General features: G+C 41.6%; 1 protein-coding gene across 4 annotated transcripts in view; it reads right to left on the bottom strand.

Annotated features, from left to right (window-relative positions):
• Positions 1–619: 619 nt before the first annotated feature.
• The window catches only part of ehbp1l1a (EH domain binding protein 1-like 1a), a 54,341-nt gene continuing 40,116 nt past the window's right edge, over positions 620–14,844 (bottom strand). For all 4 annotated transcript variants that reach the window (XM_085267542.1, XM_085267540.1, XM_085267541.1 and 1 more), the window contains 12 exons: positions 13,191–14,777; positions 12,797–12,947; positions 8,505–8,671; positions 6,793–6,841; positions 6,182–6,694; positions 6,055–6,082; positions 5,907–5,950; positions 5,684–5,795; positions 5,483–5,582; positions 3,209–3,282; positions 2,167–2,281; positions 620–1,608 (listed from right to left, as the gene is read on the bottom strand). In XM_085267542.1, the coding sequence (XP_085123668.1) occupies positions 1,515–1,608; positions 2,167–2,281; positions 3,209–3,282; positions 5,483–5,582; positions 5,684–5,795; positions 5,907–5,950; positions 6,055–6,082; positions 6,182–6,694; positions 6,793–6,841; positions 8,505–8,671; positions 12,797–12,947; positions 13,191–14,777 (3,034 nt within the window). In that variant the 3' untranslated portion in view covers positions 620–1,514. The remainder of the gene's footprint in view (positions 1,609–2,166; positions 2,282–3,208; positions 3,283–5,482; positions 5,583–5,683; positions 5,796–5,906; positions 5,951–6,054; positions 6,083–6,181; positions 6,695–6,792; positions 6,842–8,504; positions 8,672–12,796; positions 12,948–13,190; positions 14,778–14,844) is intronic.

Below are 14,844 nucleotides of genomic sequence, written 5' to 3'. Positions count from 1 at the left end.
TTTTTATGTTTAGCCTCAGTTCACCCAGTTTAGGTTTAGTTTTGCCAGCCTTAATAAACGTCTCGTTTTCTGTTACGTCAGGTTTTGTCTCTCTGCACTTGGGTCCACCTCCTCACTCCACACAGTCAGCGTCTCAGCCAAACTGTGACAGTGAGTGTCTGATGAAATTAAAAATAACTTTCATAAACACTTTGATAATGACATGTACACAAAGGTATGTCATTTAGGATTGATATATCTCATTATTACATATGAATTTCTATTATTATCATATTAAAACTTGGGTTGTCTTTGTAGTCGGTGCAAACAGTGTATCTACAGCTTTGGGTTCCTCAGGTTATCTGTAAAATGGCCACACAACAGTCCTAATGTTTGTATGTGAAACAGCAGGTCACTCTATGGTGATGAAGATGACTCATGCTGCATGTTATTGTTCAGTGAGGTTTTACACTGTAATCATACAACTATACATGTATCCACGTACAATTATTTGATATTCTGAAAACCACCCTTGTTGTTTTGAACAAACAAGTCTTTATAAAATCCTCAGCAGTGTTTTACTTCTTGTTGCTAAAGCAACAAGAAGAAGAAGAAAGTGACAACAAAGTAACAAAAGCAGTTTTGTGTCAGGAAGGTTTATTGACGTTGAATTTCTATGGAAGAATGGCAAATATAATCCCACAGTTTAAAACACATTCAAAATTGCATAAAATGTGTATTTAAGCTTTTAGTATTTTCCCGTCTTTACAAATATTTTAAATGTAACAGGTGTTAATAAAACTTTATAAAAGGCACTGCTTTTGGCGAGATGTAAGCTGTAGTACACACGAATGATGAACAGAGAACTGCAAACACAAGATAAAACCTCTGAGACACTTAAATACAAACTTTGATTTGACACGCTGAGCAGCGGGAGAGTGACATCATTCACATTTCAACAGGGCGACTCGCTGTTTCAGTTACATTTGTGTGAAGGCTACTCAGCTCCAATCAGTAGCACCTACATTTGTGAAATTCTCACCTTGACTTTTCTTGTGTTTTTTTTTGTTCAAAGCTGTTGAAAATCACACGTTACACCAAATTCAGCTTGAAACCATTAACTTTAAACAAAACGGACCCACACGGATGCTTTTTGTAATGTTGCAAGGCTGTTGGCTTTGTGCTGCTGGAGCTTCTAGGATCTATAGATCATCCATAGTCTAAGCCAGCTATTCTAGGCTTTCCAACCATTTCCACACTCAAACCCACTTTGCATCATTACAAACAGTTCATGAGGTTTAACTAGTGCATATATCAGGTAACAAAAGGGTTCCTAGTGGTACATGTTGAGACATTAAAAATGCAAAGCAGACCAAAACTTCCACTCAAGCCAAACTTTAATGTGAATTCTGAATCTTCTCAGATTCAGTGTGAATGTGCACTTACTGCTGACCTAAAACCACATCATTCATTCTGATAGCAGGTGACAGAGGAGAGAAAACTGCCTTGGCCCAACATTTGGAAGTTTGCGGTGGTCACTGCATCACACACTTCTCTTTCTGTTGTTTAGCATACTTCCTCCTGCGCTGCTCCAGGCCACGCTCCAGACGCTCATCCTCCTCCACAGCTCTGAGGACCAGAGGAGAGATGGTTACAAGCTGCCTGCACATGCTTTTGTGTTGGGAAAACTGTGGATGTCCATTTTTCTTTAAAAGTGTCTTTCAGTTATTTAGGGTAGTGACTGTGAAGGGAAGGCTGCTGCTGGACAGACCGACAGAGAGGGGGATGAGTGAGGTGACAGCAGCTCGAGAGGAAGAGCAGGTCATCTTCTAACTGGAAGGTTGTGCTTGTATGAACGTATATGAATGGCTGAGACCTTATAAGGCACTCTGACCCAGGTCATTTACCATTTACAACCAGAAGGTGAGGTCAGGTAAACAGGAGTAAATTCCTCATCAGAAACTAGTAAATCTGTTCAAAAACTACTGATGTTATCACCGACTTATTGCTGAGTCAAGAGGTTCAATAAAAATGCAAAAAAGATGGACGTAGAGTTTGAAAGCTGAATATGAAACCGTGATTTGCCTCCAGGCTCGTTGTGATGTTTCATACAGGCTAATGAAATCCCTTTTTAGTTGAATCTGAAAGTCTAGGAATAGTTTATCATGTGTGTATCGTGAGTCTCACCCTCTCTCCTTGGCATCTATACTGTGGACCAGTTCATCCCTCTGGTTCACCAGTGACACCAGCTCCTGAAGCAGCAGCTGCTCTCTGTGTTTATGGGCCTGAGTCTTCTGCCACTCTGCAGCACACAGACACAGAGGTGGGACAGAGAACAGTTTAGGGAGGAAACGAGCTGTAACGAGCTGCTTCTTACTTTTTTTCTGTATAGATGTGGAACTTACTGTTACAAAGTAAGTTCCACATATCAGGATATCAAGTGGCAACGTTCATACAAAGTCAAGTCAAAAAGGAAATGAATTTAGTGGCTGTCAACTGTGCTTGATAAGACCTGCCAAATGAAAGGCTGACGCTCTGTGCAGGGACGTCACTACACAGGTAATATTTCTAGTGACACAGACACTGAGTGACTCCTGGCTTGGTGTGGAGTGAGAGGTTGAGTGATTAGAGGGTTGTGGCCACTCTGCTGTTGTCGACTCTGCAGCTCTGTTTTGAAAACATGTGCAGTGGAAAACACGTGACGAGTACTGAACTCTCTGAATGCTTCTTCTTTTTTACCAACTGGATTTTCTTGTTGTGCAAATTCTATTTAATTTGTCTCTATTTGTCGAAAAAGTGAGGGAGCTAGTGTCAAAGGTCACAGGAAGCTGTTTGAAGTGAAACATCTTCTGTTTGCACAGCCAAAGTTACTGAGGAAATTCATGTGAATGAGTTTGATGTGATTTAAAATGAAAGCTTTTGTGTCACGGTTTTGTTGAGGTGGGCTGTGAAACATTTCCTCCTGCCAAGTGAGGATGGAAAGGAAAAGTTTACTGACAGGCTAAGTCGGTGGTTCAGCCTGTATGTAGTTATACTGCATGTATTTTGTATTTCGGCTGCCACTACATGTACGCAGCGCACCAAATAGCAGCTGATCTCTCAGTAGAGATTTGCTTTCAAACAGAGGGTGTCAGTTCCCATTTCTTAGCTCTGCTGACACATCTCAGGAGCTAAACTAACCCTAATCAAGGTTTTAACTCCACTATGGGAACATGAAACAGTTTAATACCGTCAATTGCCATCATGTCCCTCAGCTCCTTGTTTAACAGCTCAAATCTTCGTTCCAAGTCTTGTTCTTCAAGCCTGTTAATCAGAACAGATGGAAATGATTTATGACACACAACATTTGTGTTTCATTTAACTTTGTCTTAGGTGGGAACCCCCAGCCAACATGTGAACCAAGATCCTTGCTATAAAGTGTTATGACAGAGTTGACAACTCCACCATCTGCTAATAGAGGTAAAATACCAAAATCCAAGGTGTGTGTGTGTGTGTGTGTGTGTGTGTATGTGTGTGTGTGTGTGTGTGTGTGTGTGTGCGTGTGTGCGTGTGCGTGTGAATGGGTGAAGGTAGCATGTAGTAAAAAGCACTTTGAGTACTCAGAGTAGAAACGTGCTATAAGAGTATCACTCAATTTACCAAATACACCAATACGACCACCTGCCTAATAATGACGTTCCCGTCGAGACGTGGACTCCACTGCAGCCCTGCAGATGTCCTGTGGTCTCTGCCACCAAGATGTTAGCAACAGATCCTTAAAGTCCTGCTGGGCCTCTGTGGATCTGACTTATTTACTTTCTAATATTTTACACACCAACAGGAGTCATGATGAAGAGATAATCACCTCACCTATCAGTGGTCATAATGTTATGTCTGATTGGTGTACATGAAGCAAGTCAGCAACTTTGTGCTGAGATATACAGTACTATGCAAAAGTCTTGAACCACCCCTTACTCCTTTAAGACTGTCCTGTCATGTCAAAGTGGTTCTTGGGACACTGGCTGCTTTTTCACTTATGTTCAGTTCTGAGCTTGGACCTGACCATTTTCACAGGACTCTTCATTGTAAGGTAAAAACAGACCTACAAAAAATATATTCCTCATATACAATATATCTTAAAGTCACGTCCTTGAGAAAAAGGAAAGATCCCCGTCCGCTGACCCATCAACTGGTTACCAAAGCCTCGTGATAAATGGTGTCAGTGGAAGGCCATGGAGAAACCATTCTTAAGGAAGGAAAACAGGAAGAAAAGGCTGGCATGTGCCAAAATTACACAAGAACTCTCTGACATAGTTTAGGGCTGCATTCAGTAAGTGCTGTCTTAGAGCTCGTCAGAGTGAATGGAATTATTAACACAGATCCACCCTCTGGTAAATGGACTGATTCTTATACAGCACTCTTCTACTCTGCCAGAGTACTCAAAGCACTTCATATAACACGCCACATTCATCTTCTTCTATGATTTTAAGTGCTCACTAACTAACATTCACACACATTCATCAGAGAGCAACTTAGGGTTAACTCATTCACTGCCATTGACGTCTATAGCCGTCAATTGCAGTGAATGAGTCAATGGGTTTAACTCATTCACTGCCAATGGCTGGCAGTGAATGAGTTAATATCTTGCCCAATGACATTTGGCCTGCAGACTGGGATTGATCCACCATCTACCTCGTGAGCTACAGCTGCCTATCTGGAAAGCATCTGTCTGACAGCAGCTTCATTAAACAGTAACCCCAAACACACTGCGAGTGCATTAAAAGCATACCTGATAGAAAAACCACACTATCAGGTATGGTTTGGCCTACGCAGAGCTTGGACCTTACTATTATAGAAGCAGTGTGGGATAAGAGAAGAGAACAGATACAACCGAAGAAGAATGTCCTACGTACTAATCCTGAAGATTACATGAAACATTGTGTAGGAGAGTTCAAGCTGTGTTGTAGAATGAAGGTGGTTATACTAAATATTGACTTTCAAGCTTGTTCAATTTGTACAAACTCAGGGTTTTTTGCCTTAAACGCTGTAATTTCATGTATTGTCTGTGAAGGTTCTCAGTCATCCAGGTCATCGTAGTCAAAGGAGCTTGCAAAGAAAACTGGAAAACACTAACATCATGTGGTCTGTTTAGTTGCTATTCTGGAGTTTTCTCAACAACATGGCTACGGTGTGGTGAATGATTATGAATGAACTTTAAAGTTCTCACAGATTAGTACTATTGACTCCTGGTTGTCTGCACCGTCCTGTTATTTTAGGGGAAGTTACAGAGCAGGTCACCTACTAATCAGATAAGTTGGTCGTTTGAACCCTGGCTGCTTCGGCCAGGCACGTCAAATATCCTTGGGCAATATACTAACACATCAAGTATATACATATTTGTAACCTGTCTCTGTGCTGCTAAATGAGCCAAGAAGAGAGATTTTTGTCTTAATGTCAGTGATATACTGGTATTCTACAGTTTCCTCTGCACAATGTGTGCAGTGTGTGTGTGTGTGTGTCTTACAGTAGCTGTAGATGGTCCTGCCTCCGGATTAAAGCATTTTTCTTGTTAACCAATGTGAACCATTCCTGAATCAACCGCTCCTCCTCCTCCTTGTCACTGCCTGTGGGGTAAAACCATCATTAATGTCCCGTCTTGGTTATCGTCTTCTTTGTTCTCTTTCTTAGATTAGAACATGGTGGGCAGGTAGAGCGGGTATTTTACCTGTTTCCAGCAACTGTCTGAGTTTCCTCTCCACCACACCTGCTCTGTTATCAACGTGATTTTGTTCTGCTTCCAAGGCTTCCATTTGATTCAGCACGTACTTGCTCGGGTCCTAGATACAACAATAATTACTCACTCTGCAGACGATGAGAGGAGAACAAAAGATTCTCCACAGACTTCCTGACGCACTTTACAAATTACAGTTAAACAGCTGCTTGCTCACCTGGCCCTCTGGTCTTCTGTCCTTTAACGCAGCATCCATTCTCTCTGCATGAAAAAAATGTAAAAATGAGCCACCAATCATTCATCATTATGTCCAAGTTCTGTTGTTGTTGTGTTTTTGCTTTTAGTTTAAGTCAAAGAGAACTAACCAGTTTCTGACTTCCTTTGGGCTTCAGCCTGCAGAGACAAACAACATCCACACACAATGTAGATAAGACAAAGAATGACATTTCAAAGGAATAAACAACTCAGGGGAGGCAACATGAGGTAACATACCGCTGATATGTCTCCTTCTTCGACTGACCCGCTCCTGCGCTGTGACCTACGCTTCTTAACCAGGTCAGCATCTCTGACATGAGAGAAACTAGACTTGAACAGAAAATGAGTCCGTGGTGGCGCCACCGGAGACTGAGCTGCACTCACCCCAGCAACCTGCGAGCGTTTGGTTCTGGGAGGCGGCACCACGTCCCTGCTGGCTTTACTGTCCTTCTCTGCAGTGCTTACACTCCCATTAGTCTCAAGACTTATACCCTCCTCCTGGAGCCTCTGGGCGCAGTAGCGAACAGTTGCCTCGGGGTCGTCTTGGGCCTCCCGGTCCCCTGCCACAGCATAACTGGACTCACTGGTGTCTTTGTCTATGTGAAGCACACTGAGCTCCTGGCCAGTGAAATATGTGCGGATCTGGTTAAGGTAGGTCATGACAATGAGGCGGTCAGGCACTGCAACCATGACCATGTCTGGAGGCTCCATCAACCTTGAAATTCCAAGTTCAGCAAAGCCATTAAAAGCCTGCAACATGTTCAAATACAAGGACATTATAAGGACTTCCCAAATATTAAGTAATCAGTACTTGTAATTTCATGAGAATATAGGAAACTGTTAACCACCTTTTTGTTGTTTTGCTTGATGTCATATGGATCCAACATTTCAAAATTACTAGAAAAAGACAAAACAGGGCAACATACCACATTTATATCTTTTAAGTTTTCATTTTCATTTAATTAACCAGTATATGCACTGACAAAGATTATTTTTCAAGGAAACCTCGCCAAGAAAGCAAACCAAAAACTATAAAATCCTGTGCAATGTGTAAAACTAATTTAAAATCAAGCATAAAACGACACGTTAAGACTGAGCAAGCAGTAAGTACAACTAAACAGATAATAAAAAGCTACTCTGTATTGTGTTGGCACATGGGATCCTTAAATTTAGTTAAATCTGTTTCATATAGACTACTAGTATTTTTTTTTCACAGTGTTGTGCAAATAGAAGGCGTGAGTGGACAAGGGATGTGGAATGCTAACATGCAAATAATCCCAGAGGAAGAGGTTGCATGAACGTCACAACGGACCTATGGAATCTTGGACACCCAACATCTAGACCAACATCAAAACAACTATTAGTTCAATGTACCAACATTCGAAAGAAGATCACGGGGAGATATCATCATCCCCGCCATCTGAGATTGGGTACCAAGCTCAACAGGTGCGTGAGTGCGAGAGCAGCTGATCTGAGAGATAAGATCGTGGCTAAACTGGAAACCCTCCGTGCCAGATTACCAAGACTATGTAAAGTACCCTCTGATGGACTAGCAGAAGGTGTGAATGCAGCTTTATGGACAATCCCTACTGCGGCCATCACTGAAACCAGCCAGCTGATCTACACCACGGCAGCAGTGATAATTGAGATGCTTGGGTATAAGACACACAGCAACAAGGAGCAGTACCCTCCATGGAGAAGGAAACTAGAGGTCAAGATCAAGGCAGCATGGAGGGAAGTTGGGCAACTATCGGAGATGGGGTGTCTAAGAAGTACAGCAAGCTATTCACACCTGAGGCCTTAGAAACTACCAAGCAAAAACTAATAGCCTTGGCCAGCTGTTTGAAGAGATATACCAGAGAGACAGAATCCAGGAGAATAAACCAGATGTTCTCAGTGAAACCATCCAAGGTGTTCTCTCAGTGGCAGGAGAACAATTTGAGAACAGCTCCACCAAGCCTGGAGACAAATACTCGAAGAGCATATGGGAGAAGGATGCAACCCATAACAACAATGCTCAGTGACTAGATGAGCTAAGAGCAGACCATAGCAACCTCCACGAAAAGAGTCCAGTAACTATCACAGTGGCAGGCATTCAAGAAAGAGTAAAGGAAAAGCAAAGATGCCCCTGACACAATCCAGCACATAACAGCAGGGAGCAAGATGCTAGCAGGCAGGGAATACATGGAACGCCATAACCAAGTGGTCGGAATAGGATACAGGAACATCAGAGCCTGAGGTCCTGAGGTCAAAATGGGACATGCCCATCAGGGCGGTTGAGAATGACCAAGCTTAGATCCAGTAGGACTTCAACATACAGACGGACAAACTGGTGATGGCTAACCAACCAATATAGAATTGGCTGACTACATAACAATCAAAGCACTACATTTTTACATATACAATTAGCATTAAAAGACACAGAGAGGTAGCTAAACATTTGGCCAGTGAGCACCTGGAAAGCTGCACACAATAGCTGTCATTGCTTATAGTCAAGCTAAAAATTAAACTAGCAGTCCACAGTCTATCCAGTAAGGGTGATAGGGCAACTGTTTCTTACATCTTTTCTGGGTGGAAGTGGTGTAAGATGGCACAAAACGCGAGGCCGTTCCTCCAGGAAGTGCTGAAATTGGTAATCTTCACTCCCTTGTGATTCTTTGTGATCTCCTGACACCATTCCAGTAAGGACTGACTTGACGTAACTAAGGTCGGACTTCCCGGTGGATTCTAGAAAACACATTAAGATTATTTTGAAATTATAGTGACACAACTTTTGACATAAAGTGGAGAATTACACATTTTTAATTGAATAGGTTTAATGTGCATTAAACGTTAAGGAGTTTAAAGCTTTTTCAGACACATCCCCCGTTTTTAGGGGTCACATTTATTTAACAACAGTCAGAACCTGTTTTATAGACATGCCGAGGCTACTGTGTCATTAATTAATTAAGTAATTAATTTATTTGGGATTTTCTCCAGTATACAAATTGCCAAAAGTATTTGCTCATCTGTCTCCACATGCATATCACCATAACACCCCATTCTTAATTCATAGGTTCTAATAAGATGTCAGCCCACCCCTTGCAGTTATGACAGCTTCACTTCTTTTGGGCAACCTGGCAACCAACAAACCCAGAGCACATCTCCACTTCACTCTAGAGTCCAGTGGTGCCATGTTTTACACCACAGCATCAAATGGTTTGCATTGCACCTGGTGCGGTAAGGCAAGGATGCAGCGCTCACCCATTGAAACCTATCTCATGACGCTCCCTACGCACTGTTCTTAAGCTAATCTGGAGGCCGCATGAAGTTTGGACGTCTGCTGTGATTGACCTCTGTGCAGTATGCACGTCATTCTCAATCACTTTCACTATGTTACAATATCACCAACAGTCGACTGTGGAATGTTTAGTTGTGAGGAAATGTCATGACTGGACTTGCTGCATGGGTGGCATCCTGTCACACAGCCATGCTGTGATTCACTGAGCTCCTCAGAGTGGCCCATTCTTTCACATATGTCGGTCGAAGCTGTCTGCATGCCTAGGTGCTTGATTACCTGTGGCCAAGGAACACCTGAATTCAATGATTTTAATAGATGAGTCAATATTTGTAGCAATATAAATCACTCTTTTGTTTCTTTAATAGTCTATATCAGGGCAATTGGATTACAAAGATCGTTAGGCCAGATTTTCAAAACAAGGAATTTGTACCAGCCAGTAAGCAGCAGGTTATTATAAATTTCAAACAAACACAATGTTTTGACAAACAAGTAATGTTCTCTCAATGTTTCTCTTTTAAATCTGGTCATAACTCACACGGAAATAAGCATTTTGATCATACCTGACTCAAGTGGAAGTAATACAAACTATTAGTGGTATTTTCCTTTCAAAATAAAATAAATGTTTTGATGACATCAGACCCAGCACATCTTAAAGAGTACTTAACAGAAGTAAAAAAGAGCTATCAATTCTATCAAAGCTATCAGTGCACAAACCCATAGCAGTAACACATAAATACAACATCTACAGCTACACACTGAGGGAACAGGTTTTTTTCTAAATCTACACCTGTGACTGGGCGTGGCTTGTTAGACAAGCCACATTATGTTGATATATAGGATACAGTTACTTTGAAATTCCTAATGGGAGACGTGACAGAAAGCAAATTTTGACTCATAAGCTGAGTCAGTGCAAACCAAAGGAAATGATGAAGAGCACCGTCAGTCAGAGAGCAACGAGAGCTGATTTTTACAGAGTTCATGTGTGAAAAACTCGAGTCACAGCTGGAACTTTCTTAACATCAGGGAACTGGTTTGTGTCAACATCAATCCAAAACTTTATTGGTCCGTTAGCGTGACGCTCTTGTGGAATGGCTCGTCTAGGTAGGGTTAAACTGACGGTTCTCATTCTCAATCTTCTGCTTTTGGGTTGACAAACAAATGTTGCATCACAGACTACTTGTGTCACTTGTAGAAATACGTTTAAAACAACACACTGCATTGTGGGTAGAATATTGCACTAAGCTGCAGCAAGTTCTGTTGGAATTACTGAAGGCTTTGAAAACATGTTTTTCTCTGTTTTACTCTGTTTCTGGCAGGACCATGGGCAGCGGCACTTGGAGGTTGCTACTAAGCCACCATTTGAATAGGTTGGGTGTACATACAGCCCAACTCATAGTTGGCTAAAGGTCTTTTAGCTTGGTTGATGGTTTATAACCATCAACAAGCTTCTGGCATAATTCTAACTGAATATTTGGCCACTCTTCTTGTCAGTTAATTTGGTCAGCTTCCTGGCACAGACAGAGCTTTTAAAGTCAACAACTTTTCAGTAGGGTTGAAGTCAGGGGCCAGGGATAACTCAGTAGGTAGCGTGTTCACCCCCATGATCAGAAGATCAGGGGGTCAAATCCTTTGAATGGCTATCCTGAGGTACTCTTGAGCAAGGCAGCGTCCCTACACACTGCTCCCTGATTGGTAGATTCACCCTGTCCACTGCTTCACTGAGTGAATGGGTTAAATGCAGATGACTAAACAATTTCCTACGGGACAACATCTTAAAATTAGTTTGCTTTTTCTATCCCAAAACTGGTTTTGACACATGATTGAGATCACTATTGGAACACCCAGTTGTGTGCAAGTGCTACCTATGTACGTGCTGAATTGAGGTAAAGTTGAAGAATTTGAAGGTAGTCCTCCTCCTTAATGTTTACATCCATTTTGTGGAGTGTACCAGTCCCACTGGCAGCAAAACAGTGCTCTTCGGTTAAAAAGCCTCACCTTTAAGCCTCCAAATATATTTCTTATCATTTTGTCCAAGAAGCTCATTCATAACCTCGTCTCACTGTTAAAAAGGGCCTGAAGTTTAGTGGTTCCTTGGTTATTACTGAGCATCTTAACAAGTTTCCTCCCATCTAAGGGTGACAGTTTAGGTCTTCTTCCAGACCTTGACAAAGTGGTATAACTTGTACTAATGTACAGTTATTTGAACTAATAATCTTGGAATCTGCCGTAATTTGGAAAAGGCTCCAAGAGACTCTCCCACATTGAATCTGCAGTTCCTCCTCCTTAGATTCACTAAGTTCCTTCGACTTGGTGAACTGAGTACTGAATATTTTTGTCCATCTGTTTCCTGCACAGGGCAGCACAGTGGTGCAGTGGTTAGCACTATTGCCTCACAGCAAGAAGGTTCAATTTCATGACTTTCTGTGTGGACTCTCTATGTTCTCACTGTGTCTGTGTAGGTTCTCTCCAGCTTCCTCCCACAGTCCAAAGTCACCCAGTTAGTGGGGTTAGGTTAATTGCTGATCAACCACAGGTGTGAGCGGTTCTTTGTCTCAATGTGTTACCCCTGTGACAGACTGGCAGCCTGTCGCATCGGGACCCCGGGACAATATATTGGATAAGCAGAAGAGAATAGGCCTCTGTATTACCTGAGCCAATGCCAGTGACACAATGTGCATTGACCACTGCAGAACCGGAGTACCAAAGGTATCCTCAGTTATCAACCTTGCCCTTGATAGCCTGTGGTAGACCCCTTTATTTTATCCATAACGAGCTGCTTAATCCTCTGGTAAATCTAGTCGTTTAACCTTTAGAGTTTAGAGTCATAATATTTTCACCTCCATGCTTAACTGTGGGATGATGTTCTTTGGGTTATGCACAGCATTTCTCTTCTGTCAAACACAGCTGGTCAAGTTGATCCCATGGAGCTCCAGACCAAGACAAATTGATGGTCATTTTATATTTCTTCCATTTTTGAATAACCACACAAACAGTTGTCACCTCATCGCTAAGCTGCAGCACTACAATCTTGTCCTTGACATTTTTTGGCAGCTCTTTGGACTTGTCTATCGTTGTGGCGAGGTTGGAGTGGAAGAAAGTGATTCTGTGGACAGGTGTCCTTTATACACGCGATAAGCTGGGATGTGTCTGTAATAGATGTATTGACTGATTGCAATCTTGATTGTGACCTGCCAGCCAACTGTGGGAGTCACAATTCTAGCTGGGGGTCAAATACTTATTTATTTCAATGGCATAAATAAGGATTTATGCTTTGGTTGGTGTTCTGTCTCTCTCCATTAGAAACAAACCATAAAAATTTGAGAATGATTATTTCAAATGAGCAACATTTAAAATTCAGCACAGGACCAAATAATTATTTCCACTACCTCATGACTGGCTCGACTACTGGTTGTAGTTTAGTCAAAGGTGCACACCTTCAAACCCAGCAAGAGGCCTTTTGTAAATTTCAAAAGAATTCAGCTAAAATTTCTTTACTCCAAGAAATATATTACACCCAGTTATTTGATCAACTGTTCATATACAAATATACAGGTGAGTAAGCTTAAACGTACCTCCTGAGATGGAGATGTTGTTGGTTTCCTGTCCTGCTTAAGGGCAACAACTTGTGACTTGCTGTCATCTAAGGAAGAACAACTCAAACGCTTCTTATTCCGAGGCATCGGTACAGGCTGACCTGATAATTTTTCTCTTGTTTCCCTTTGCCTGGAAATACACACAAATACAAAGCAAATTATAAAAATGTAAGCATCTTTATTCTAAAAGAAATGATCTATTAGTTGCTGATACGTTTCCAGACCATGTTGCTAATTTAAAATCATTTTTGAGTTTAGTTTCATTTTTTTTAAGGGATGCAAACTTTAATGTAAAAAGAGAAAGAAAAATATATACACATCCAAGTTAAAATTTTCCCCCTCACACATCGTAATGCATATTGACTAATCTTACCTGAACTCTGAACAACCTGCAGTGACAGACACAAAGCCAAAGTCCAACTCTTCATCTTTCTTTTCCTTTTTTAGTTCAATTTCCATTTGTTCACTATCTTTATTATCGTCTAGATGCAGCCAGTCATCCTGAGAAGCAACAGTACTTGCAAGGTGCCTATCGGTCTTTGCTTCCTGGACTGTCTCCATTACATACTGTTCAGTTACTGCCTCTACAGCCTTCTCACAGGGATCTGTAAAAACGTGTTCGTCTGTAAAAGTCCAGCCTTCAGTGGTCTCACCGAAATCGTGCTCTGTATCCTCTCCACCTGACTGACTAAACTCTTCTTGCATTGCTGCTAGAACTTCCTTTTCCAATTGTAATGTATTGTCATATTCTTGATGAATTGTGACAAAACTTAATTCAGATATCGTACTTGAATCCAGTGATGGTGGGCCTTCCTTTGATTCCTTGTTACTGACAGCTGAACTATCTGAGATTTCAGTGTCGTCTGGGAAAAAATCACTAAGACGTTTCTTTACTCTTGGTTTCGGCACTGGCAAACGTGAGAGTTTTACTGGAGATTCTGAAGAATTATTATCCTCTGCTTGAACATTTTCCTCATTGGTTAATCTGCTTTTCCTTAAGTGTACACCAGCCACTACTTCTGGTTGGTAAACTGGGGAAAGAAGAGGAAGGTCTTTATTATGTTCCACCTCTGACAGTTCTTTAGCTGTTGAAGAAATTTGTGAAGGGCTACCATGCCTTGCTGACTGTGCCTGTTCTCCATTATCAGCTTTAGAGGCTCTTTCTGTAGCTGAAAGGTCACCAGAGAAGGTGCCACTGGAATGGATATTCGTACAAGGCTTTGGGATAGAATAAGCTGTTTCTGTTAGGCTTTCAGTTTCTGCAGTGACTGGTGCATCCTCTGACTTTTGAGGAGTTTTAATATTAAGTGCATCAATAGATGCGTCACAAGTTATTGCTGGTTGACTTAGTTCTTGCCTATCACCAACTGCTGCTTTATCAAAGTGGACTGGTTTATCAGAATTCGTAACTGTGACATTTAAATTCTGTGGTGTAATTCCCTTGTCACTCTCAATTGAAGGAAGATGTATCTCCTTAATGAGTGAAATAGTGCCAGTTTTCTCACAAAGCTCTGGTTTTGGGATGATATCGTGAGTTCTTTTGAGTGGGCTTGTGTAGGTAGCAGGTTGTGTAGATATTACTTCCACATTAGCATCCTTGTTTAATGACTCCACTGGGACAACTTCAGGAAGGCACTTGACAGATACACCATTAAATTTGGGTTTGTGGTCTCGGGTTAAACTATCTTTCTTTCTAAGAGGACGTTTAGGAACTGTGTTTTCACTCTCACACTCGTTCTGTGGCGGGTCTTGAACTTTTCTTCTTTTTGGCTTCTTCCCTCGCTGCGGTACTGAACTGTCACCTTGTGGTCCATCTGAACTAACGTTATGATCACGTGAGGCTTCTTCCAAGGCAACATCCAACATTACTTCTCTATCTTTAGTGGCATCTGTCAGTGTCTCGTTTGATGTGGGCTTCTGGGAGGTAGCATTATTTTCTTCCATGCTTATTTGTTCAGGGCTTAAGAAAAACAAAGGACAAACTTCAGAATCATCTGTTCTTAACTTTGTCACATATTTCTACTGTG

This window comes from Mchenga conophoros, linkage group LG3 (genome assembly GCF_057382185.1).
Source record: "Mchenga conophoros isolate Kocher_MC1m ecotype Shallow Benthic linkage group LG3, M_conophoros_male_GT1.1, whole genome shotgun sequence".
In the NCBI taxonomy this organism is placed as follows: Eukaryota; Metazoa; Chordata; class Actinopteri; order Cichliformes; family Cichlidae; genus Mchenga; species Mchenga conophoros.
Note: the sequence above shows the minus strand (reverse complement) of the source record. Positions and strands in the feature narration are given on the sequence as shown.